The following is a 26,655-nucleotide window of genomic DNA, read 5'->3' on the forward strand; positions in this document are numbered from 1 at the left end:
GCGGGTGTGTGTGTGTAAGGGTGTGTGTTTGTGCGTGAATCGGTTTGAGTGTGATGGGGGTGGGATGTGAGTGTGCGGGAAGGTCCGAAGATTATCAATAGTAATTCTTCTCTCATAAATCCCATATTTTAATAAACTTACAGGTTTCTTTACAGAGTTTTCTTTGTGATAAATGGTGAATAATTTGATTTTAGGCTGTACTTTTTTTTCGCTTCAATTAACATATGTATTATGTATATATAAAAATGTAAGAGAAAAGAATGTACATCAGACACTTACAACAAATTGAATTGATTTAGAATTTATTTATGACATTGTTTAAATTCATTTTTTTGTTAAGAATTGTCAAATGTAACCATAATATTTGTAAGTTCAAATCAAACTTTGTAATGAATGTTATATTTTACTATGTTCAATTGTGTTTTATGAGAGAAGAGAATAAAAGATTACTAAAAAAAAAAAAAATCATGGACCTATCATACTACGGTAACACCATGGACCTAAATAATAGGTCCACAATTAGTATACATCTCTATGGTCCATAGTCTCTGCAGTGATCTGTATACAGGCCTCATCGCCTGAGCATAGCTCTATGGTCTGAGAACTTCCCGTGATTTTGATTGGCCGAGAAGTTTGTTTTCAATTGTATAGGTGAATGAATTTTGTACTAAAAAACTGAATTTACTGTAACATTGAATTGAAATGGATCGAACTTCATTACATACACGGGAAGTGACAGCGCGGATAACAACGACAACAACAACAAAAAATAGGCCCCATCATAGGCGGCGGAAGCAGGGGTCAGGTCCCCCCTAAATTTGAGGTGGGTGGACGCTCCCCCCTAAATTTGTGGTAATGACCTTTTTTTTTGCTTGTCAATTTTGTTTCCTGCGTCCCCCCCCCCTAAATTCAGGTGGACCCCCCTAAAATTTAGTGCCCCCCCTCCTAAAATTAGATTGATGACTCTTTTTTTTGCTCGTCAAATTTGTTACTGCCTTTGTGTCCATCACAAAATTTTAGGTGGACCCCCTCCCCTAATGGTAATAATAATGATAAATAATAAAGATAATAATGTTCAGTTTTCAGGACAAAATACACTGAAATTACAAGTTAGCTCGCGCGATAGGGCTCATCATGTCATAATGTTAGGCATGTAGCTAAGAAGCGACTGTGAGGGGTTGACTATACCCTTCAATAAATAAAACAGAAATCAACTTTGACCGGCCCGGATCGGAATATGTGGGTGCATGAATTTTTCCCGGGGCCCCCTAGTGGCGATCGAATGCTCGGATCCCCCCTGCAATTTAAAAAATATTAGCCCTACAACCATGCAGGGCCTTTGGACTCAATTAATTTCTTCAATAATTACTAGAACGGTTCAATTACAATTAAATTATTTTTTTTCACCATAGGCCTACAGCTTACAATTGAGTCTTTCTATAAAGTCTTGAATGAACTCAGTTTATATTTTGAATGTATACCAGTGCCACCCATTTCAACATGCTAAGTTAGAAACTGATAAAAGATTGTGACTGCATGTGATCAGTGCTTATCGCATATCGCTTAATGCTAAAAAGTAAATGGACATAGATTTGCATGGCTTTCTGTAGTCGGGCATCATAACTTGACTTGTGACCTCGTTCATTGAGGGCGGATCATGCAGCTTTCGCCTGTATAGGGGAGGGGGCAGGAAAAAAGATTTTTCCAAGCGTGCAGCCATAGGCCAGTTTAAATCTGATTTTTTTAGGGTGCACTCCGAACTAAATTTAGTAAGCATCTTACGCCTTACAATGAGGCCACTCACAGCAAAAATTCACTACTGAATGACACGCGCCGTATAAGCTAAAACAACAACAACAACAACTGTGCCACCGGTGTACATAGACCACACCCGATCGAGGGCCGTGGTGTTACACCTATAGGTGTAGTACAACATGCCCACCTTTTGTTGTTACACTCTTTGGTGTTATGTTTAAATCTCTAGGGGGTGTACCTAAGGATGTGGTCCTCTATTAACACCAATTGGTGTCAGTTTTAACACTGTAGTTTTTAAAAGTGTGTAAAAAGTATATGGCCTTTCGCACTAAAATCATGGTCAATTGTTGTCTCCTATTTCTTCCACATCCGATGGGACTGAAGGATGCAGTTGCATACAAGAGATGTAAATGAGAAATAAACTCCAGATAAAGTAACTAAGTATGAGTAAAGTAAGGCCTAGTCAGTCAATTACAATTTTTCAATGACACAAAATAGCAGGGCCCTTTGGGAAAACAATTTTCGGACTGAGTGGCTACCCTGGTACCGCTATAATCATTATTATTATTGTTACTTATTATTGTTGTTGTTGTTATTCCTACTAAAATTGCTTTCCCTCTTAAAAATATTACAAATTGCAATTAAATTGCTCGAGCTGTAATCAAGGTCGTAATTCAATTACTTTGTAATTGAGCCTATAACACTGCTGCCGTGAACCCTGCATGTCTACAACCTCAGCAATAGGCCTGTCCTCCGGCCTATCGCCATCGATATCCAGCTCTATAATATCCACCACTCTTGTACAGTACCAGTCAGCAATCTTTGAGCATACGCGGACACGCGGCGAGCCATCCAACCCGGATGTGTGTCACACGCGCGACTACACGAGAGCAAGTGCTACTATTTCTCTTCGCGTGTCATTTGCTCTCGTGTCTATAGCGTGTTACACTCGGCGTCGATCTTTTGTGATCGAGCCATTCGTCATGGTCAAGTGACCAGAGTGTCATACGCGGTTTTTACACTCGACAAATCCGAACAAAAGAGGTCTAATTTGAGTTGCTTTTGCGTACAAGTAGATGTTCATGTATTGCGTTTTGATAGTAAACGCTATGCGATCGAGGTGGACAGGGAGGCACCGGCCGCGCCGCTGCTCTTGCTGCGCCATGCGGCACGAAGACGGAGAGCACATGCGCTGCATGCACACTTCACTGGCACGGCGCTCCCGGTTACTGGCCCGGTTCTCCGGCGTGCGACAGCTTGTGGTTGGCTTTGCGTGCTTGATCATGCTCCGGTCAAGCAAAAGCAATTCAGAATTTAAATGTGAATGAAGGAATTAACAGGAGCCTACATCAAGAGAACATAAGATCTAGGATATTACTCACATTGTTCTCCCGTTCCTCACCGGTCCCTCAATGACCCAAACAATCCAAGATTCATATGTACAATGTGTATGTTTGTGATTTTTTTTCTAGTGTCAAGGCCGGCCCGTAATAATACGGTTTCGGAGATATTATGCATGATGATTTATTATTCATTACTATTGTTCATATTGTCATTGTTGATATACTAGTATCATTTGTTTTAATAATCTGAGTTCCTCTCTCTATTATTTTGAGGATTTGTCTTCTTCCCTTCTTTTTTTAAATGACCATACAATTTTTTTTTATTTTTAGTGATTTTTTGCATGGTCAGCTTCCCAACTTTTGGTTCAGCCCCCCCCCTTCCCACTTTGAATACCGGTCCGCGGCCCCCGATGAGTGTGGATAAGGATGATGATGTCGATGCCGTATTAATAACGATGATATGAGTGATGGTTATGATAATGATTATGTGGCCATTGGCGGCGAGGAAGCCAAACAATTCAGGGGGGGGGGGGCACCAAAAATTTTTGACAAGCAAGCAAAAAAAAAATTATCAACCCAAAATTTTACGGGGGAACACAGGAAACGAAATTGACAAGCAAAAAACAAATTATCAACTAAAATTTAGGCTTCTGCCGCCTGTGCATGTGGCAATAATGAGTATGACAAGGCGATGATGGAGGATGGGCATGTAAATTAAAAAGACATGTTTTTATCTTTACACAATTATACTCTATCATCTGTAAAAAAGGGATTTGTTATGATGGATACTGATGACAGCATCGGAATAAGTAGGCCTACAATTTTTTTTTTTAAGTGGTAAGGTTCACCACAGTGGCGTACGCAGGATTTTTGAAAGGGTGGGGCCCAGCTGAATGAAATGTTGACGAGCAAAAAAAAAGTCTACACCACAAATTTTACGTTTCGTACCCAACACAAATTTGACAAGCAATTTTTTCCGACTTTTCTTCAGGGGAGGGGGGGGGGGTGGGAATAAAAAACTTTGGCGGGGGGTGAACACCTGTACCCCCCTTCTGCGTACGCCGCTGATCCACCATTATGGTCTGTTGTCAGTTTCCATTCAATATTTTACTTACAACGTAATATGATGTACCCGCTATATATGAAATATTTTATTACAGATGAATTCTCTTGATCATCATTATTTTTTAAATAAAGTACGACCATACAAATTTGATCACGATAATGGCATTGAATGATGATGATGATAGTAATGGTGGTGATGATTATGATAATCTTAGAAACGATGACAAATTTCATGATGAGGATGGTGTGACCGTAATGATTGTGGTGATAAGGACGATGATGTTGATCCCGTGTTGATAACAACGATAATTACAGAGATGGATATAATGATGAAATGTGGCGATAGTGAATATGACATGGCTATGATGGAGAATGGGCATGTAAAAAGAAATTAAAAAAAAATGTTTACATGAATATAATATCAGCGGTAATAAAGGATTTGTTGAGATTGGTGTGATTCATTCTGATTACATCATCGGAATAAATAGCCTAATTTAATTTTTAAAAAGTGGTAAGGTTTTTGAGTGTTTCTCATCAAGAAAAACTAAAAGCTAAGACTTGAAGAGGTTCCACATGTGAATTATCATCCATGACGCTGACAGAGCTGCAACCCTCCTCAGTTTGTGCGAGGCTCGATCCCTGGACATCGTGATTAACGTATCTGATATCAACCAAAGATAATTCGCGTTGTTTGTGATTATTGGATACCATACCACATAGGAGCATGAATGTCTTCGCTCACTGACAGGTAAGATTTTCTTGTTTCAGATGAAATACCGAAATTGCAAAGTGAGAAGAGTGAACAATGGGCCAGGCCATACGGGGAGGGGTGGAGTTTCCAGGGCAGGGGGATCAATTCAAAATTTGATTGTGAATAATGGGTACGTGATATAATGATGTCATGATGATGCAGGGGCCGCGGTATCGGGGGGGGGGGGCTGGGGGCTTCAGCCCCCCTTGTTTTTACAAAACCATGTACAAAAACGTAAAAATTACCACTGTGAGTGTGACGTGATTTTTTGCAGGGTAAGCCTCCCCCCCCCCCCCCCCCCCCCACTTTAAAACCATTCCGTGGCCCCTGTTATGTGATGCTGGTAATTCTAATGATAATGAGGGGTATGATGGTGAATTTTTATGATGTGGGTTGTGACGATGACGGTAATATATTCTTTTTTAAGACCATGAACTTCGGCGACGCGGGGGCCTACAATGTATAAGGCTAGAGTATAGATTCGAATTCGTCATGATAAAAAAATAGGTGGTTTGCCTGTTTTCATTCAATGTTCATCACAATAAACAGAATGTTTTGACCATGAGAAATTAACTATAATGTAGGTGATAAAAAACGGATAACATTAAGTCACTACCAGTTCTCGAGCCTCGCCTTCTAATTGTCTATAGAAGCAGAGCTAACCAGGCCAGGGAAACTAAAGCAGAGCCTGGCTGATGTAGCTAGTGTCGAAAGACCATGCATGTAGTATGTACCGGTATCGTGTGGTACGCAGATAAAATTACTCATTCGGATATTTGTAATTCCATGCAAATTATTTACGATTTGAAGCCAGTCTTAAAGTAGTACAATACAATCGGCAATATGCACAATGCACAGATTTGTAATAAGTATCAACTTAAATAAATGACGGGTTATCCCTTTCTTTGCAGAACTGTCTAACTAACGTTGACCTGCTCCCAAATGCGATACTATGGTATGGTATTCGCAAATTTCCAATAAAAAATATATGCAGGAGAGTCATACAGTGAGCCATAAGATAAAGGCAAATGGACTTATATTGACGTTCAGATTTTTTTTAATACAAAGTAGAGGCAAAAATGAAACAAAGGATTTTTTTTAAAAAGATAGAAACTATGAAGCCATAAGATGAAACTTTTAGAAAGGAGTTGAGTCGAGATTGGGCAATGGGAATGGTAGAATGATAACTACCAGTACTCAAACAAAATTATTTTAAATGAACCGACAAAGCAATCATGGCATAAATTCCTTGCATAATGGGGGACGCCCCCCCCCCCCTCAAAAAAAATCCAAGCAGGTCAAGATAATGTTATCACCCCCTTCGGGCTGGAGCTACGCCACTGGGGCAAATGATAATTTGGTACTAAAAAATAAAAGGGGCATAACTACCCCTAGAGCCTTCTATTAACTTGTAAGCTATTTGATCTGTTCACGAACATGATTGCGTATTATACGGCTTCATATTAATTCTCGTCATTGGATGGAAGATGGGTTATTGGGTGGGAACGGAATTTGTTTTATTTACCTGAACGTTTTCATATATTTTTATTTCTTTTTTCTCACCTCTCCCGCGAGCCCTCCCGTTGTTCATCTTTCTTCCTCCTGCAATTTGTTCTTACTCTTATCTGATCATTAACTATCCTCTTCCTCTGCTTTATGACCTTTTTTTATTGCGTCCCTTTTCTGTTTTACCTACAAAAATTAGGAGTTAGGCCTGCACACCAGAACAAAAGTTTATTCTTATTTTAAAGTTTACCCTGACAAAAGTTTAGTGCGAAGTAGTAAAAATATAAAAATATTGCCGACGGTTTGATGAAAAAAATCAGAGAATAAAATTCATTAGAATTTCGATTTGATTTGTGACATGTGCTAGAATGCTTTCCTAAATATTGAATAGCAAAAAATAAATGAAATGTTTTTTCTAAGAAAATTGAAATGCTTTTTTCCCGAGCATCCCGGCTGAGCATTCAGTATATCAGTAGACAAATCATAAATTTTATACCCGTTCGTAAAAAGAAACCAAAAGGAGTCATCATTAAAAAGTTACTTCACTTACTAATATGCATCCTTTATAACATGTACATAACATAATGGGGAAGCTGCTCGTTTACGACGTCACAAATTAAAAGATTAAAATTCTAATGACTTTCTTAATATTCATTTGATTTTCCTCAAACCTTCGCCTTTTTATTGTTATTTCTCTGCTATTTTCACAGCAAATCTTTCTTCGGGTTGAACTTCCCCTTCAAAATGGAGACTTGATCAATTACACTTGTAATGAAATAGGTAATGATCAAATACTTTCAAAATTGAGGCATTTCAAAAATTGTTTTAAGATTTGATGGGAACGAGACGGCACTCTAACATTTCATATCATTTGAGAACTTAGATGGTACGTCATAACAAGCTGCAGATTTTTTGTATGGTCCCCCCTCCGTAACACTTTACAACTGTTCCGCGGCCCCAGTACAACTTTATGATTTGGTCGTTATCGATGGTCTTATCATAGTATACAATACAAACCTTCAGTACTTGAGAGTTGCATGTGTTCTACTCTAATTATCATTTTCATTAGAAGTAGTATTATATTATAATTTATTGCATTTCATTATATACAGCCTGGTAAAAGCTTTTTACAAATCAAAAGCTTGACCAAGATTATGATTTAAATAATATTCCTTGGCATCAACAACACGTGACCGACATTGCTATTAAGCTCACAGACATGTTTCTTTCATCATAATTCTTACATACGTATGAATATGTTAAGGTAGTTTGCAAAATTCTCAGCTTTGGGTCATTGCATGCTGCATATTCGATTTTTGTTGTATCCTGGCTTTGTATAACGTACCTGGCCTTGGCAAGTACAGTACATGCCCAAATCGTCAAGCATTACTGATATGATAATCCAGTTTGTCGAATATCAGGCATTAATCACAACCCATCGTCATAATCTCTATGTCGTACATCATTTCTTGTGTATTTATTGAATCAACTAAATCACGATATTTGATCAAAATATAGAAAAAAAATCAAGTACAAGTAAAATAAACAATATCCCCCAAAGAATGTATGTTATATGCAGACAACCCTTATTTCTACAGAGAAAATTTACTTTTTTTCTTGACGTCACCACCATATCAAGTTCATAACATAAGAAAACAATCTTATTATCGTCATCATCACATCACTACCATTATCCTCATCCTCGATCATTCCGTTTTCTCAAATGCTGACTGTTCGTGATTGGACAATGGGAGGGGGGGGGGGGTCATCGCTGAATAAAACATCAAAAGACTCCGTGGCGTAACTTCGGTTGCAACAGATTCTTCCTATTGTCAGCTGTTAGCGGTAATTCACACCTTCATCCATTGTTCACAAAACGTGCGAGACGATGTAATTAATTATCCCCATTCAAGTCGCTACAGCTTGGGGCGTTCAATTCAAAGCTTCTGCTGTTATGAGGATATTAAGAGTTAGTATCTTTCCTAAATGAATGCTCAAGTGCATTGGGGTCTTTATACAATAAAACACATCTTGAACAATATCAATTAGAAGCAGCTCAGATCCTCATGGAGGCTGATTATTATCCAAGCACAGACACACTGACACTTCAAAATAGAGTGAAGAATTAATGCTTACAATAAATATTTATGTTTAACTCCGATTAACTCGTTACCCATTGGCCGACACCATGCACAGTGCAAGTGAAGCATCGGAAAATTGACGTTTTTTTTATTTTTTTTTTATATGAAAATACCTTTGAACTTGGGGTCCAATTCACAAAATCATTTCCCCTAAAAAGGGGAAGGAAAGACCGAGAATGAAAAAGCAAAAAAGAGGAAGTGCGTATATGTAGGCAAAAAAAAATATGTATGAATGACCGGCCGAGAATGAAAACCCAAAGAGAGAAGGTAGGAAATAATATGAATGTAAACCAGAGAGAGAACGTTGGAGATATATAATAATGTATGAAAGACAGAATGAAAAGGAAAAGAGAGGATTATGGTAGGATAAAAAAAGGTCGAGAATGGAAAACCGAGGAGAGGAGGATAAGAGAAATATGAAAGATCGACTATAAACCAATGAGAGAAGGTGGAATGATTTATGAAAGACCGGGGGGGGGGGGGCACTTCCATTCACGAGTGGATACCATGCGCGACCATGGGGTCTCGAAAAGTACCCTAAATACGTAATTTCCATATTCTGAAACCTTACCCTTAACGAGTATTGGAAACAAAATGATACTCTTGGCAAATGTTCTCTGAAATGAACCCCTAAACAAGTACAGGAATGTTTTATTGTTACGAGTCATTCGGTCGTCGGCTTTACCTTATTTGGTTTAGTACGACCCACCTTCTACACCTCGCGCAAATCGGACTCTAAACACGAAGTGTTGGGGCAAAAAGGACATCCTTTATAAAACATTTTAATTTTGTTTTAAAATCCCCGCAGATTCGACGCTAAACACGTAATTTTCCTAGCGAAATAGATACCTTTTTTCATTATTTTTGTGTTTTTGACACCCTAATCACGTTACGTACATAACGTGCCCTATCATGAAAAAGACATCCTTTTACGTGTTTTTTGGTCGCGCATGGTATCCACTCCTCAATGTAAGTGGCCCCCCGCGATGAAAGACCGAGAATAACAAAGCAAAGAGAGAAGGTACATGTAAGAGAAATAAAATAAATACAGAAAAAAATTGGGAATTAAAAAGCGGAGAGGTAGGAGGAAAAGAAAGATCGAATATGGAAAAGCAAAGAGGTAAATTAGGAGAAATAAAATAAGAGTGTGAAAGACCAAGAATGAAAAGCAAAGTGGAGCCAGGCCGTGAGAATGAAAAAGCAAATAGAGGGGGTTGAAAATGGAAGATCGAGGATGAATAACAAAATTTAAGTGAAGGTAATTCAGAGATATAAAAAAAATGTAAAGCCGACTGACCGAGAATGAAAAAGCAAAGAGAGGAGGCAGGAGAAAAAAAGAAAGATCGAATATGGAAAAGCAAAGAGGTATAGGTAGTAGAAATAAAATTTGGTGTGAAGGGGGCTGAAACTGTTAAGACCGGCCGCGCCCCCTCCCTCGGCTCCCCTTGTCCCCCCTTGTCTGCTTTAGCTGGATATACATGTATATTGCAGATGAATTCCATATAACTGCCATTTTAATCACCCCCCCCCCCCGAAGATAATGAAAATGGAAGATTTTCTTTGCTTATGTGAATGTAATGTTTGGTTTAAAAACATAAACCTATTAAATCAGAGCCTAGTTAGAAGGGCGGGAGGCAGATGGGTGAGGAGTGTTGGTTGAATGAGGTCAGAGGCGATATCAGTAATGCATGTAAAGGCGTACCACGAAAAAATCAATTCCATTCAAATTTAAGTTTGAAATTCCGAATTATCATCAATTTAAAATACATTGTAATAATCAAAAGAAACACAATATAATGCACACAAACAATTAATATATCAAATATATAACAGCATAAGCTTATGAAATGTAATACATTTTGAATTTGGCAAGATAAATGATGAGATCAATTCAGGATCAATTTTATTTTTACAAAACTTAAAGGTTACGTGAATAACAATGAATAAACAGAAAACAGAGATATGGCATTGTAATCAACTTTTCTTGTGGTTGAATCGATTGTACATGTCGGCCAAAGTTTTTATTTTTAAGTATAATATATTGATGTTTGATTATTAAGCCATACAATTAATTTAAGAACAGAGTTCAATAAAAGGTGTAACTTAAACACACTGGAAGTTTTAAAGGTACATGTATCTTACCTCAATATAGAGATTGTAATAAAAATCAATTCAACAAATGTATGTAATGGATTGTAAATCAGTACATGTAGATGTACTACAGTTGTAGATACATACATGTGTACATGTAGATGCCTTATTGATACAAACTCTGTAAGATCGCCGAGGAACCCGGCGCAGCTAGCTAAGGACAAAAAAAACTACTCCGATATGCGATCCAGACACAAGTGAAATCTTGGATTTATCAGTCCATATATGACATACAATACATAAATACTGTACAGGAGGTATAGCCGAGGCACAAGTCATGTCTCGTGAAGACGAAATTATAAAGCAGTGCAGAACTCTACACAATATACATTCTGTAGGTGCACTGGGAATAGTTTGTAAGTAGATTTATTCAATTCTGGGTGGATTATCATAAATATTCACGCAGCTACGACCGGGCGGTTAACAGTTACCGTATCAGCGGAGCGGAGCAGCCATGCCAGTCGCCGCGCACCGCTAGCGCGGCCCGTATCATGCGGCGGACCGTGCTATCCGCTTCATGCTCGAGAGCGGAATCGAGCGGTTCATCTGCTGTGCGACATAACATGATATCATTCGCGCGGAGTGTCATTTTTACACTTGACACTCGGCTAGAGCGAGCGGACACACAAGCGCCGACCGAGTGTCAGTTCTACACTTGTCACTCTGTAAACAATGGACGCACCTCTCGTGTCAAAAATCAGAACACTCGAATACATGGCAGAGTGTGCTCTAGCGTGACATTGGCGTGTCAATACGCTGCGACGGCCGGAAATGGCTCGCCGCGTGACCGAGTGTACTCAAAGATTGCTGACTGGTATTGTAGTAGTTAAGTTCGGCATACAGCTAGCGCACATTTTGAGGCGATGTACAAGCTGGACGAAGTTGTTTAGGATCCTTCACACATTTTCGATGTTGATGTGTTGATCACGGATGCCACGTACCGGTACCGGCATCTAGAGCGGTCCGTGAAAAAATGCCCACGTAGCCATACAGACGTCTGCGCCGGAACTCTGGGCGAACAACTCTTTACCGTTACGTAACGTGGTCGTGGCTGCAGCTAGCTGCCAGCTCACCGGTGAAGATGTCTGGGAAGGACACTTACCGTGAAGCCAGTCGGCTTTTGTTTCTTTGTTTCATGTGGTATTTCAGCAGTTTGGGACAAAATGTCATCAATAAACATTTATTCAAGGAATTTCCCTACCCAACGACGGTTTCCATGACTCATATGTTGGCAGTTGCAATACTTTTGGAACCAGTTTTGAGACTCTGGAATGTTCCTGCTCCGGAAGTCATTGACAGAAAACATTTCTACATTTTGATTTTACCTCTTGCATTTGGAAAATTCTTTTCATCAGTGTCAGCGGAATTTAGTATTCTTAAAGTATCAGTATCTTTTGCACACACTGGTAATTGCTTTTTCATTAATTAACCCCTATCTTTTTTTAATTGCAGTAGGGCCTAAAGTCTAGACACAAAAATGAAATTGGATCATCTCTAAATTTGTAGAACTACATCATGTAGTAGGATGGGGGGTCGGGTGTCCGGACACTTTAATTTTTTGAAGCCTTCTTTTTCGTCTTTGGATTACACTAAAAATACGAATTCAATGGAAGTAATCATCTTCTATTTTGTTCTCTATAATATTTCCTAACATTTTGCACTAAAAATTGATGAAACTTCGCTTGTAAATTCTTCCAAATGACTTTCTAAAATTGATCGTCCGGACACACAACCTGTCCGGACACACAACAACTGGGTATACTTAGCCTGAGGACTCCATGATGATGTTTTTTTTTAATACACCTGTATTTTGACATGTACTTCTTTATCATGGAGTCTTGAACTGCTGGTCATATAAAGAGACACATGTACATAAAGATGGATTTCCCTTGGAAATCCATAGAGGGTGAAATTGGTTTATTATCTATCATGTCTATGAACCTTCATGCGCCTAATGCGTATAAAGGGATAAAAATTATTTCACTATTTATAAATGGTAAAACAGATGTTTCTTACCAGACTGATCTCCTGTAGATCCCTTGATCCGTCTGTCAATATTAAAAGCAAAGACAATAGGCCTGACCCTTGAACCGCTTTTGACGTACATTACCATGAATGATTACATCTGGTTAGCAATGCCATTTTGAAGAACAATTTCTAAATAATAATTATTTCACATAGCCTATACTAAAATTTAATACACTGTACGTGATTATGAATAATTAGTATATACTACAAAACAAAACCCACAAACAATTGAATACTTGTTAAAATTCTGAAGGTTTCCACTTTCCATGGCGAATAAGAATAGTGTAGTAGGTTTCACGGTACACCATGTATCTTTCTTGCCCAAGAAAGATGCATGGTGTATGTCGTGTATGGTGTATGTAAGCCATCACAAGGGCAAGGTATATTTTTAATTCTTCTTCCAGTCTGGTACAGTCCGCCACTGGCGTATTATCGTACCTTTGGCTCTATAAAACCACTGTCTTCATTGGGAGTCTCAAGATCAGTGAAGTAGCTTTTGCACACACACTAGCCTTCATCACCGTCATTCATACTGTCCTGAACAGCTTTCTATTTTATTCCAACGAATAGTTCTGTCAACCCAGTAGGGACATTAAGCGTTATCAGGTTGTTAGTCTGACAATAAAACATGACTTTTTGACATGAACTAAAAGCTGAACAGGATATACATTGAATGAAACATCGTTTGATGTTGATTAATTAATTAGCATTGTGGCCCATTCATGCCAACAAGATCTTTAACAGTTAACAGGTCACTTTTACAGGATGCATTGTACTTTTTAATCTTTCAAACTGAACTGAGAGTTAATTGTCTTTTTTACTCTGTCAGCAATTTTACAGAATGCTGGGTACATTTTTGTATGTCTGCAATCAAAGGCTGATAATGTACTATGCAGAGTTTTAGAAGGATCTGAAACCAAATTTGTTTTTACAAGGATTTTAACTTTTCAAGTGATCTCTTCTTTTTTTTTCCAGAGCTTGTCTCCATGTTTCAGGGAAGAGAGCAGGGTAAATGCAGAATATGGTGCTTATTGTTACAATGTACATAATAACATAATGTCTGCCGTAGAGATACTATAGTAATCATTATTTCCAGTGCCAGTAGACTACAATAATGGTTATTTCTGACATGCTTCATACATGTACACAGGGCTACACAAAACTGCATTAACTGCTCTTATGTAGCTTTAGTATGGTGATAATAAACATAACTTCTTGCAAAAACAGAACTCTCATGTTTTTGGCTTAACCCTGAGAGGTACATGTACAGTATCTTCTCTGGAGTATATTTTTTTTGGCAGTTTATTCTGGACCTGTCCTGAAAATGGTAATACTCACTCATGGAATACAGTACTGGAAAAAGAGAGAAAAAAACCCACCAGTATACTGAGAAAATGACCATACTCTAAAGGCGACCTTACGATTGATCTGCGACCTGATTTTAGAATAAGATGTTGTAGAATTTGATGCTAATATTGAGACTTCGAATATCTTACTGTGTAATGATCTAAATCATCGTACAAATACCTCCATGTATGATCAAATCTGTGACTATGCTATCCTTAAAAGAAAAGCGAATTTAATATCTAGTCATAATGTCATAGCAGTCGTACGTACGATTGGCTACGATTTGAAAGTAATTTGGCCTTTACTCCAAAATAAAAGCTTGCAATCTTTAAAAATGGTTTATTAGTATTCTTTCAATTAATTTTAACCTCAAAGAAAATGAATTGTTCCATTCACATTTTCAGAAAATGAACAAAATTTGATTTGTTCCAAAATCGGATCGCGAACAGTGGTAATGTGTGCGGTGGCATTAATATCCAATACAGTATGTTGCTTTAAAATCTGTGTAAGTGAAGCTAATTATTTATCCATGGAAATAGAGTTCGTAATTCCATGATTTGTCAGTTAAGCATTCTAGATTGGCATTTGAATGAAAATAATTGAATTGTCAAATTGCAATTTTCATAAATTTCCATTTGGAATTGGCATTTCATTAAATATTAAATTAGGAATAACAACCAGTCAAAATATAGAGAATAGAGGATTGAACTTAAATGTAAGAACCGAACACATAAAATGTAAGAATCCAATTCATAAGATAAACCTGTGAGGTATAAAGGAGGTATAGATGGAAAGGCATCTGGGACACTGGGCTATTTTGTACACGTGTAATGATGGAAATAGAAACTAAGGAGTCAGGTAAGAATTAGTGGAACAACGGTCACCTAAATAGAGAAGAAATGAAGATGACAAAAGAAAATGAGAGGAAAGGTATTGAATGTGGAGAAAATGGATGGCAATTTAAAAATCATTAAACTCATATAACTTACTGTATTAAAGTTCAGACTGCAAGGGCAGTGCTGAATGAACTCAATTCTTGACTGAACAGCAGGAGATGAAAATACAAATTAAAGGACTCACTTTTTAAAGGTCTAACAAAACTTGGAATTAAATTATGGGCTTATAAAAAAATAGTATGGTATGGGACTACTGAACGTTTTTATCATAAAATCATAGAATTACACTCAAGGAGCCATGATGGTGTATATTTCAAATATTGTTCAATGGACCTAATTTGTTGTCACGAACATACTGTGTTAATGTTTACATATCTACATTGTCAATACAATAATTGTCAAGTGTCTCCCAGTTGCAGGTGCCTATTTATTCAACCCAATGTGTATTTGTATTCTATGCTAACTATACTTTCATTGACCTATTGGAGGCTGAGTCTGCTGACTGCATATAGCCTATGGGATATCAAAATCATTCAGTCTCTAAATTATAATATCTGACCCGGGGCCCGTAACACAAAACTTAGCAATGATCGTAGAACATTTTTCTACGATTGATTCCATTGGCTACAATGTACATTCAGTCGTTAAAATGAAGGGTACGATCAATCACTATAACCTTTGTGTTACAGGACCCTGTAAGGCCCAACATTTTGCTATGTCTGTGATGTGTAGTAAAGATGAAGCCCCCTCCCCATAAAAAATGCACCTGAACATCACAATTATTTATATTTGTGTACTACATGTATGTACGATTGGAGGCTTAGGAAATTAAATTGTGATTTTTCAGTTTGAGATCCCTTGAAAGTGTTGCCTTTTTTTTTTCTTCTTTTTTTTTCTTTACTCCCATATGGGCAGTATTATATTCAACAAAATTCAAAGTTCAGGATTTTTCAAGACTTGTGTAATTTGCTGACAAATATCTTTATTTTATATATTTGTTATCTTTTCAGTTAAAGCCACTATGCCAATATTTACAGTTATATTATCAAGGCTGGTCCTAGGAGAAAAACAAACAACAAAGGTAAGATATTCATATCTTTGTGTTCCCTACATGTAGATGATAATTCATGTTCACCAGAATATTTTTTCTTCTGTATGAATCTGAATTTGAAGTATGGGTAGCAGGCTTATGATCAATTTTTATATTCTTATGTTTAAATTCAGACTTTAACATAACAGATTGATGCTTGAACTGTACATGAAATGAATTACATGAATGCAAAGAGAGGGTGTTAAAAAAAAATCAGAAAACAATAATTAGATATACTGTACATCAGAAACATGACTTTGGAGGGGGTATGCCTGTTATACATGTATGTCCCCCAATGATAAAAGGACTATTTTTTCAGTATCTGTCTCAATTCTCAAGAAACTAGAAAAAGTCGATGCAATTTAGTTTGTATGTTGCTGCAAAAATTAAGATGAAATGGGTATTATAAAGTTGAAAGGTGAAAAGATATACATGTATGAAAAAAAAATGACTGCTGCCTATAATGCTAATTGGTATAAAATCAGATACCTTCTTGTTATTGTTAGTAAAGTCACGATGATGATGGCACAAACAAGCATTGAACACTAATAAATAAAAAAAAAAAACGAGCAACAAGATTTTTAACTTGCCAGTCATTGCATTTTTGATGAATTGGTGAAACCGAGCCTGTATTTCTACACTATTCTGTGGGTATTCTTATGCTACCGTATTTATCACACTTCAATTCACTTGACTTTTTAAAAGTGGGTGAAAAAGCTCTACAAATAGCGAATGATCCATTATCCTTGAGAAATAATAAATGGTAGTGTTTGCTGAGAACTGATTATTCCATGTGTGAAAACTATTTAGTATTTACATGTACCGACTTCCATGTGAAGCTGACAAGAGAAGAATGGTGAAAAACATAAAAAAAAAACAGGCATTTATTTTGAAGACATTCATTACATCTTACAAATGAGAATCAGTGCCGGTACTCAAAAGATATATGTACATGTAACTTTAGTCAAGTCCATCCCTACAAAATGTTGAATGAAAATAGAAAAATCAAACAAGCATAACACTGACAAATTTCACCAAAATCAAATGTAAATTATGTCATTTTTGTAAAAATTTTGTATATTTTCTCCAAAAGAGTAAATATGCTCAACACAAATGCAACCAACCAGGATGTAGAACTGTATTGAGAAATTAAGCGAAACATAAAAATATAACTTTGTTGTTTGACATCTGATATTGATGAAATTTTCAGCATTAAGCTTGCTTCATTTTGTTGTGGAGTGTTGTGGCCCAGTGGATTAGTCTCCGGACTTTGAAAAAGAGGGTCGTGGGATCGAATCCCAGCCATGACGTAATTTCCTTTGGCAAGAAATTAATGCACATTGTGCTGCTCTTGACCCAGGTGAGGAGAATGGGTACCCAGTAGGATTTAATATTCCTTGAACGCTTTAGCGCCTATTAGCTACAGCCGGGGTAACAATATGATACCAAGTATCAAAGCGCAGTTGAGTATATGCACTTAGTAACTGCGCTATATAAATGGACGTATTGTTGTTTATTTTTTAACATTTTATTTAAAACAACCTTTTCTTGGGGATCGACTTGCCCTATAGTGCTCCCTTTATAGCATGGAATTCGTAAATCAGTAATGCACAAGTGGTACATGTGTAGTTTCATGGTGCACTTGAACTATTATTGGAATCTAATGGAAATCTCCCAGTCAATGTCATGCATGCAAGCCTTCATGTATTATGTGTGCATATTTGCATACCCTGGTGTAACAATGCTTTTTTGGTCCACTTCATAATTGAATTTTCAAATAAGTTCTTCTACCGTAAATTGATTTACTATATGTGCATTGTATATAATGTGAAGTCTTTAGAAAAAATAATTGGGAAGCCTACTGATATGTATTGTACAGCAAAGTCATGTGAATTTAGTTAACATGTGCCCAATGTTCATCTCTAAAAGGAGCTAACAATGTATTGAGTTTTAATATTTTAAAGGACAAGAACACTTTCCTAAAGGGCATACATATTTCTATGTCACTGCATAAATGGCTAAAAGACAGACAGTATGCAACTGGACCTGACACAAGAAAATCTCCCAAACCCATGAGATGGATATTGTCTGATAATGTTCGGTCTTTCACCTACCGTACTACTGCAATCAAAGGTTTCCTTTTTCTCTAAACATATCTTTTTATTTGGGTTGGATTGCCCTTTTCAAGAATTATTCAGACATTTTTATTGACAAATTTCACAATCCCAATTACATTATTGATGCAGGACATCAAGTTAGATTTATTCCATGTTGACCCTGAATATTGCTTACTCTATTTTGTTGTTACTACATGTATTTTACAAGTCAATCATTAGTACTTCTCATCTGTGAATCGTTGACAAATTCTTAACTGAATTTCATTTGATTCTTTAATATGGTCTGTTACACAGCACTTGCTCTTTGCTCCATCATGTATAAAAGGCTCATGCTCGTAAATTGAGGTAACCTGTTGAATAGTTTTTTATATTGACCTAAAATCCATGTTATAATTCTGCTATTCTCCAGGTTTATTTATCATTATTTCCTATCATCTGTGGTGTGATGATTGCAACCCTGACAGAACTTTCTTTTGATGCCCTCGGTCTCGTAGCAGCTCTAATATCCACCATCACCTTTGCCCTTCAAAATGTATATTCTAAAAAGGTAAGTTCCATGTAAAATAAATTCATACCAAAAGGTAGATATTTTACCACCCTCACCCTTTACTTTTTAGTATTTTTCTGTTGGGCAAGTCCAAGAATTCGCGCGCGTTACGTATAGGACATTTCAGACGCTTCAATGACCTGAAAAATAGTGTTAATTGACTTATTAGATTGAATATCCTCATGATGGTAGACATCTAGGAGAAGAATAATCATGGAAAAAATGGTGGTGGCATATGACCTCGACCTTGACCTTTTAGAGAGAAAAGATGGGCCGTTACGTATGGGACGCAGAAAAAAGACAATTTTAAAACAATTTTTACAAGTTGAGAATTCTCTGAAAGTATTTCATTTGACAACTTGTAACTCAGTGTGATAGAAGTCACGATGCTCTAGTATATCTAAGGCAAGTTTCATGTCATAAGCCAAATCCCTCTAATTACAGACTCTAATTAAACAAATTAATGACATGTTACGTATGGGACAGTTACGTATGGGACATTTTGTCCCCATAGAGAATGTACACAATTTTCCCCATAATTTAAAAATTTGAAATAATTTAAATATGGAAATAACAAAAGAGTTTCTGTCTTTCAAAATGTTCTATTGAGACATATTTGATATGACTGAAAAGGAAATTAGCCATTTCAACATTTTTTCCTTGTTTTTCATGGTTTCATGAATTTCTTATGTATTTCTATTGTTTTTTATTTTATTCATATTTTTCCATTTTCACATTTTTTCGCTTCAATTGTTTTCATTAATCAGTATTCATAACAAATCAGTCTTTAAAAACTAAAGAAAAGGTAAATAATCACTTTTTAGAGCACTCTTGAAATTTGTTTTTCTCCATTCACTTTGTACACAAATCTCCCCATTGACATTGTGTGTTAATGTCCCATACGTAACACGTTGTCCCATACGTAACAATTTTTTAATTAACTTTTAATTAAAAAGTAAACTCTATTTTTGAAACTTTTTTGGTATAACATTTTCATACTTTATAAATTAGAACTTCCCAGAGATGCAACAATACAAGTATTGTATTATGAGAAATAACTTTAAAAAACATCCTCAAAATGTTACGTATGGGACATTCCGTCCTTGCACAAGACCTAATTTGCATAATTAATTAGATGACATCACTTCTTTTCCCCAAAAGGTAATAAGATGTTAGGGGGTCCATGTCCCACCTATGACTAAATCTCACAAGTTTTGTTTTTATTTTCTATGAGTTTTTATAATTGTCCCATACGTAACGCCCATTTTACCAATTATGCAAATTAGGTGCCCCAAATTAGCATAAATATGCATATTATCAAATTTTTCTTAATGAAATTTTAAAATTCAACATTTGGGCTTTCTTACCCCACCAAAGATAACTTCTTAAATTAAAGATGAAATTTTGCCTTCTAGGGTGACCTTTTCTTGGACTTGCCCTGTTATCAAAAAAGAATCATACAAACTATTTGTGTAAATCTGGTGTACATGAATAATAATCCACCTGGGTTGAGAGTGGCAAATGGAGATCAGTATCATGTGGGGATTTAACCCAAGTCCTCATACAGGGAGTATTTTGATATTGGGGACTTTCCCACAGATTCATTACACATCTAGAATATATATATATTAGGTATCATAATATTAAGAATTATTATTTTAGATGTAGTGTTTTAGAGGCACAGATATTTTTTGACATCTTGCAAAGTTGTTTGTAAGAGAAAAAATATTGAAACTGATTTTTAACATGAATGCCTATGAAAATCATCCAGTATTGAAAATATTTGACAAAATGAATATTTTGCCTCGCCCATAGGCTTACTATTGGTTAATAAATGATTGTGTGCATGTAGCTATTGGACATCACAATTGAATTGCTTTGTGTATTACATGTAGTTGCCAGGATGTGTGGTAAATGAGCATCAATTTACATGTATTGAATTCAAATGCGCTTGTACTCACTATACGCTAGCGCATCTTTACTTTATTACAGAGATTTTTTTTATGACAATACTCAGGCGCCATGCTCGTGATTTACAGAATTGCCATTTACTTAAAACATTTTTTTTTATTCATTACTTTATGTTTAGCTTTGTGGGGGGTATCTAAATAATAATAATATTGGATGACCAATTTTCGTGGGATGTGTAGAAATATTGTTACTCGCTGACGTACGATATTTCTTTGCATCCCACTCAAGGCCATCCAATATTCCCTAAATAGATTTAATGCATACACTGTAGCTTAAATTAATCCATGGTCATGGCCTGTGAATGATGCCCTGTTGACTGACCTCAATGCCATTTTCATATTAGGACAAAGTGGATATTTTTATCTATTGTTAGGAAAATATATGCTGTAAAATAAAAATAAAAATGGCCTTATGCAGCAGGGGGAGGCCAGTCCCCCCCCCATGAAATTGTGAAAACTTACCGTTTTTTACTGTAAATTTTCACAAAATTCACCAAAGGTGTGCATGAAATCTTTCAATTTCACATTACAAAATGCAAAAGCACCCCGATGACAAACTTGGTTGCTTCGCTCCCTCGCTTTAAAGTTTTTAAAAAGAGTTTAAATGCTACCTGTACCCCCAGCAAAAAAAATCTGCGTATGGCCATGTGTTCGATTGGCCAACTTTGTAACTATAGAAGTCAGGTAAATATATATCCTTGTAATGCGTTTTAATCATAGCAGCTGTTTCTATTGAGAAATAGCTGCTGTATATGTATTTACACACGGCTTGTTTTATTCCTTTTCATGTGCAACAGCTGTCACTAATGGTAGTAAAGTCAATTTTCCTCTCGTATTGTAAATGCAGAGAGAAATCAGATACAGTGTAGTGTGTCAGAAAATCAATTGTTTATCAACATCTGTAACACACTCCATGTTTTCTTATTTCCGACATGTTGTTTCTAATTTAATTATTTGATAGTTTTTATTGCCTTTTAGAAATAATTTAGGTGATATCACTCAAGTTGTGATATACCAATAACATTCAAATGATGTACTGTAATAGATATCATACTTTCATGCAGTTGCCTAATGAGTCAAACATTTTGAAGGGCCAGATATGGCGTATCAAGCAAAATTCATAAAAAGTTCAGACTTCAGAGCAAGCAAAAATTTCAACATTTTTAACCTCCTAAATCCAATTTTTGTGATAGATTTTAACATAGTATTCAGAAGATAATATCATCTTTCCCCCTTCTCTCTTTCCTTTTCTCTTTTTTATACGCCCGTCCTACGGGATGTACATGTATTATGGTATCACGCTCGTTGTCAGTCCGTTTACTTTTCCTTGTAAACGCGATAATTTCACTTTAAGTCAACCTCTTAAAGCTCATATAATTTGTTGTGTGTGATAGTAGCATGAATCCCTGGTAGCCTATCGATTTTGAGGTCAAAAGGTCAAAGGTCGAGGTCACAGATATTTTCATCTTTAATCCTTCTGCAGTCGTTGTAAACGCGATAAATTCAGTTTAACTAATAACCTAGGCTCATGATTTGGTGCGTATGATACTAGCATAGGAATTCTATTGATTTTGAGGTCAGAAGGTCAAAGGTGAAGTCACAACCTTCCACATTTCTTGCTTGACCAGTAACTCCATTTTCCACATTACAGGCGGGCGTATTATGTGCTCGCCTTAGCAGCACTCTTGATTTTCTTGGTCATGAATTTTGTTTGGGGGGGGGTCAGTGCCCCCAAACCCTCCCACCTGTTCACACTGCTTACATGTACATGTGTTTCTGCAATGGATCTTGTTAAAAAGTGCAGTAGGAAGCAGTTGAACTGCATTTTTATATATTGGATTAAACTTAAAAAGAAAGGAATCAAAAAGGCCACAAAAGGATTTGTGTGTATTATGAAGAAAATCTTAAATTGTCAATAATTCTGGAAGATTATGGGCAATTGCAGAGAAATGGCAAAACGAGCACTAATAAAACACAGGCCCACCTGCATTTATCTTATTTTGTGATTCTCAGTCAGTGTTCTTTAGGTTTCAGTCTAGATTACATCATTTCAAAGCATTTGGTGGACATAAATTTACTGTCCAATCTTAAATCTATATCGGAGGCCAATATTATATACCATGGCAATTAAATATACTCTGGTGTACTATTGAATTGACAATTGAATAATCAGTGCAATACCGATCACTATTGCAACACAATCCAAAGACGTGTACACCAGGGGGGTGTTTCACAAAGAAATAAGTATGACTTAGAGTCGCACTAAAATACCGAGTTGCACACGGTACGAAAGGCTTGACCGTACTGGTCAGATCATGCCATGAGGACGCATACTACTCCGTATTGATCAGTAAGATCGCACGTTGCATATCATGGACATTTCGGCATTTAAGTGCGACTTGAGTCATACTTAAATCTTTGTAAAACACCCCCAGATTGCAAAACCTGCTCCACAAAGAATTAAGTGTGACTTAAAGTCATGCTGAAGTGCTAATGTACAAAACTCAACATGCACTACTGCATATCAATATTAATCAAAGAGACTGTATATGTAGTTTCTCTGAGCAATGTCTGGACTAATGCAATTACATGTATACTGCGTGCAACTGGAAAGGTAAATGCAACTTTAATAAATTACACCAAGATCTCTGTGACACAACTCCCCTAACCCCTTTCTCTTTTTTCCTAGGCTCTAAGAGATCTACAGATCCATCATCTACGGCTGCTCCTGATGCTGGGACAGCTAGGTGCCCTTATGCTTCTTCCTATATGGTGTTTCCTAGACTTCCGAAGAATCATTGTCGATAGGAAAGTGGTGAGTCAATCCGCCAAATTTTTGCTGAAAATTTGTCCCCCAATAGAAAAGTAATATAGCTTAGCAATGGAAGTGGCATGTCTAGGCATCTTAACTGGTGGAATCGGAATGCTCTGATCAGACAAAGTTTAGGATGGTCGAACCATTGTTAACACCAAATGGCTTGTCCACTCCTAATCTTTGTGTGATCTTTCTGTTGTCACTGGTCATAATACGTGGGAGATTGACCAATCATGCGACATCATTCATTCTCCATAAACTCTTGCTTGCAGTTACACATACAGGTTCAGTCTCAAATGACTTTAAGAAAATCAGTCGCTCTTTGCTATGCTTTTAGACGAGTGTGTTTGTTTGTTTTTATGATTGCGTTAAACTATTAAGTAATACATACAATACATAATATGAAATGTGTCTACAAGTACAAATATACAAACATAATCCATACTGTAAACAATATAGTCATAATACATAATGAATCCCAAATAATGATATTAGCACAAATTTCTCTTTTGATAAAAAATGAATTAATTAATGAACCCGGGAGACAGCCATCGTGAGCAGTGATGGCGGCCCCATAAAAGGTTCAAGTTTAGTCTCCAACGGCTTTGAGTCATGTTTTTCCATGGCTTCTATCAGGAATCCCACTCAATCACCTTTCATTTACTTGCCCTCCACCATTCCTTGTTGGTTTCTGCAAATCCAGCCAAATTATCTCCTGCTTCTGGCCAGTTCTGTAAAATATGTACATTACATCCAACCTCCAACATTAGGAAGCTTTCTGAAATGATTTCTCTCTGGTTTATATGAAAAGTTGCAATGGTCTTCCCAATTATCAAAGTTCTCGAATTGAAGTAAGATTGGAAAATATAGGAGCTGATCATGCAGAACTGTTTATTGATTTCATGGAATAGCCTTTTTTGTGTGTGGATAATTTGATTTGACTTGTTTTTATTTCATTAAAGTTAAACAATTCTCTGTTCTTTTGATTTGATTTTCACAGCTTTCAACCATCAGTTGGTCCTACACCCTCTCTCTATTGTTCTTCAGTGGTCTTCTAAACTTCTCCCAGAACATCTTCGCATTCAGTGTCCTCAACTTGGTGACACCCCTCAGCTACTCCATCGCAAACGCTTCCAAGAGGATCTTCGTGGTCCTTATGTCCCTCATCATGCTTCGGAATCCAGTCACGCCCCTCAATGTAATCGGCATGACAACGGCCTTGCTTGGGGTCACGTGTTATAATCTAGTAAGTTACCTGTCAACAATATGTACTCGTCTCTATCATTTAATTGGCATACATGTACATGTGTAAAGTGTTGTATAGGGACCACCTAGTTTCCATAGACCATGGATACAAATCTGTGCAGGTCATATAGGTCAAGGCCTGGTCCCACTTGCCGACAGACACGAAACATATTCATAACGGATACAGTGGACAAGCAAAATTTTGGAGTGGCTCCATCCATTTTCATCTGCTTCAGACATTGGACAAACTGGGCAAAAATGAAATGAAATGACAGTGGACGGATGCTCGATGGATATAGAGTGTATGAAACATGTGTGCAAAGAGTACACAACAGATACATCTTGTATGGATGGCAAGATTCTTTTTCCCGTTTTACATCCTCTCTGCATCCGTTATAGTGCAGTGGGACCAAGCCTTTAGCCTACTACATAATGAAAGCAAACCTGCTTTAGCAACTACCTGCATAGAAAGATTATCTGTCTGCTAAAGACCACAAATATCAGATAATCTTGCACTTACATATTTTTTTCAAAACAAACAATTTGGTGCTTTGTTTTATCGTTTCAATTTATCATTCATGAACATTAATCTGTTATTATAGCCATTACTGGATTTACAAGTACGCTGTCTTACCTGTAAACCAAACACTTATGACTTGGGCAGACAGTTATGAAGAAAGTGTAAATGTTTGGTTCCATGGATGGAACTTTTTGGTATTAAACCTCTGAACTTTCTTTTCCTTTCAGGCGAAGTATGATCAGACCAGGTCACGGAATGTCCTTCCGATGGTGACCTCTGACCTCGTCGACGGGCGTATCCTGACGGAGCGCGAGAAGTCCAACGGTCACGCCTACCATGATGTATGACGCCAACTGAGAAGGGGTATTAGCCCTACCTTGAGAGCAGGACGCAAGAACGGAGCCAGGATTTATGATGTTTGATCTCTTGTGAGTTAGCCTGAAGCTTGGCATACAGTAACCTGGCCTGGGATTTCTTGCTGGGGGGCAGGAAGGTGATAACTCTGACAGGGATCTTAACAAATGTCATATCCAGCATCAGATTTTATTGGGAAACCTCATTCCCCCCCCCCCCCACTTTCCAATCCTCCACTTTCTCTATAGACAATACAAGGGAGGATCTAGCTGAGAAATCTTGCTTTTAGGGGGAATCCTCAGCTTCTTTCCCTTTCCAGTCCTCCACTTTATCTATAGATCTAAGAAACTTGATGATAGGGAAGGGAAACTGAGAACAAGGGAGGATCTAGCTGAGAAATCTTGCTTTTAGGGGGAATCCTCGGCTTCTTTCCCTTTCCAGTCCTCCACTTTCTCTATAGATCTAAGCAACTTGATGATAGGGAAGGGAAACTGAGAACAAGGGAGGATTTAGCTGAGAAATCTTGCTTTTAGGGGGAATCCTCGGCTTCTTTCCCTTTCCAGTCCTCCACTTTATCTATAGATCTAAGAAAATTGATGATAGGGAAGGGAAACTGAGAACAAGGGAGGATTTAGCTGAGAAATCTTGCTTTTAGGGGGAATCCTCGGCTTCTTTCCCTTTCCAGTCCTCCACTTTCTCTATAGATCTAAGAAACTTGATGATAGGGAAGGGAAACTCAATGCTGTGTAATCCCGCATTCAGCAAACCCAGGACATGACTTTTGTTAAGGTACCTGGTGCCTGTGCCCCATAGCACAAAGGCTTGCAATTGGTTGCATATATGAGAGAACAATTTTGATTGGTTCCTGGTCAATGTTGTGAATGAAATGGTTATGCAACAACGATCTTGATTGGCCATTGCCTTTTAGTGATTGATTTCAAACCTTTGTGTTTAGAGGGGCACTACCAAAGAGCAGTCGATATACCAGGCTCACTGTGTTATTGTATGCAAGGT

General features: G+C 37.1%; 1 protein-coding gene across 1 annotated transcript; it reads left to right on the forward strand.

Moving 5' to 3' along the window:
- Positions 1-11,604: 11,604 nt before the first annotated feature.
- LOC121423463 (solute carrier family 35 member E1-like) lies at positions 11,605-26,376 on the forward strand. The gene is made up of 6 exons (XM_041618808.1): positions 11,605-12,118; positions 15,994-16,064; positions 18,600-18,737; positions 23,397-23,522; positions 24,523-24,768; positions 25,515-26,376. Exons 1-6 carry the CDS (start codon positions 11,794-11,796, stop codon positions 25,632-25,634), a joined length of 1,026 nt encoding a protein of 341 aa, XP_041474742.1. The 5' UTR covers positions 11,605-11,793; the 3' UTR covers positions 25,635-26,376.
- Positions 26,377-26,655: the final 279 nt, after the last annotated feature.

Source organism: Lytechinus variegatus, chromosome 11 (genome assembly GCF_018143015.1).
Source record: "Lytechinus variegatus isolate NC3 chromosome 11, Lvar_3.0, whole genome shotgun sequence".
Classification (NCBI taxonomy): Eukaryota; Metazoa; Echinodermata; class Echinoidea; order Temnopleuroida; family Toxopneustidae; genus Lytechinus; species Lytechinus variegatus.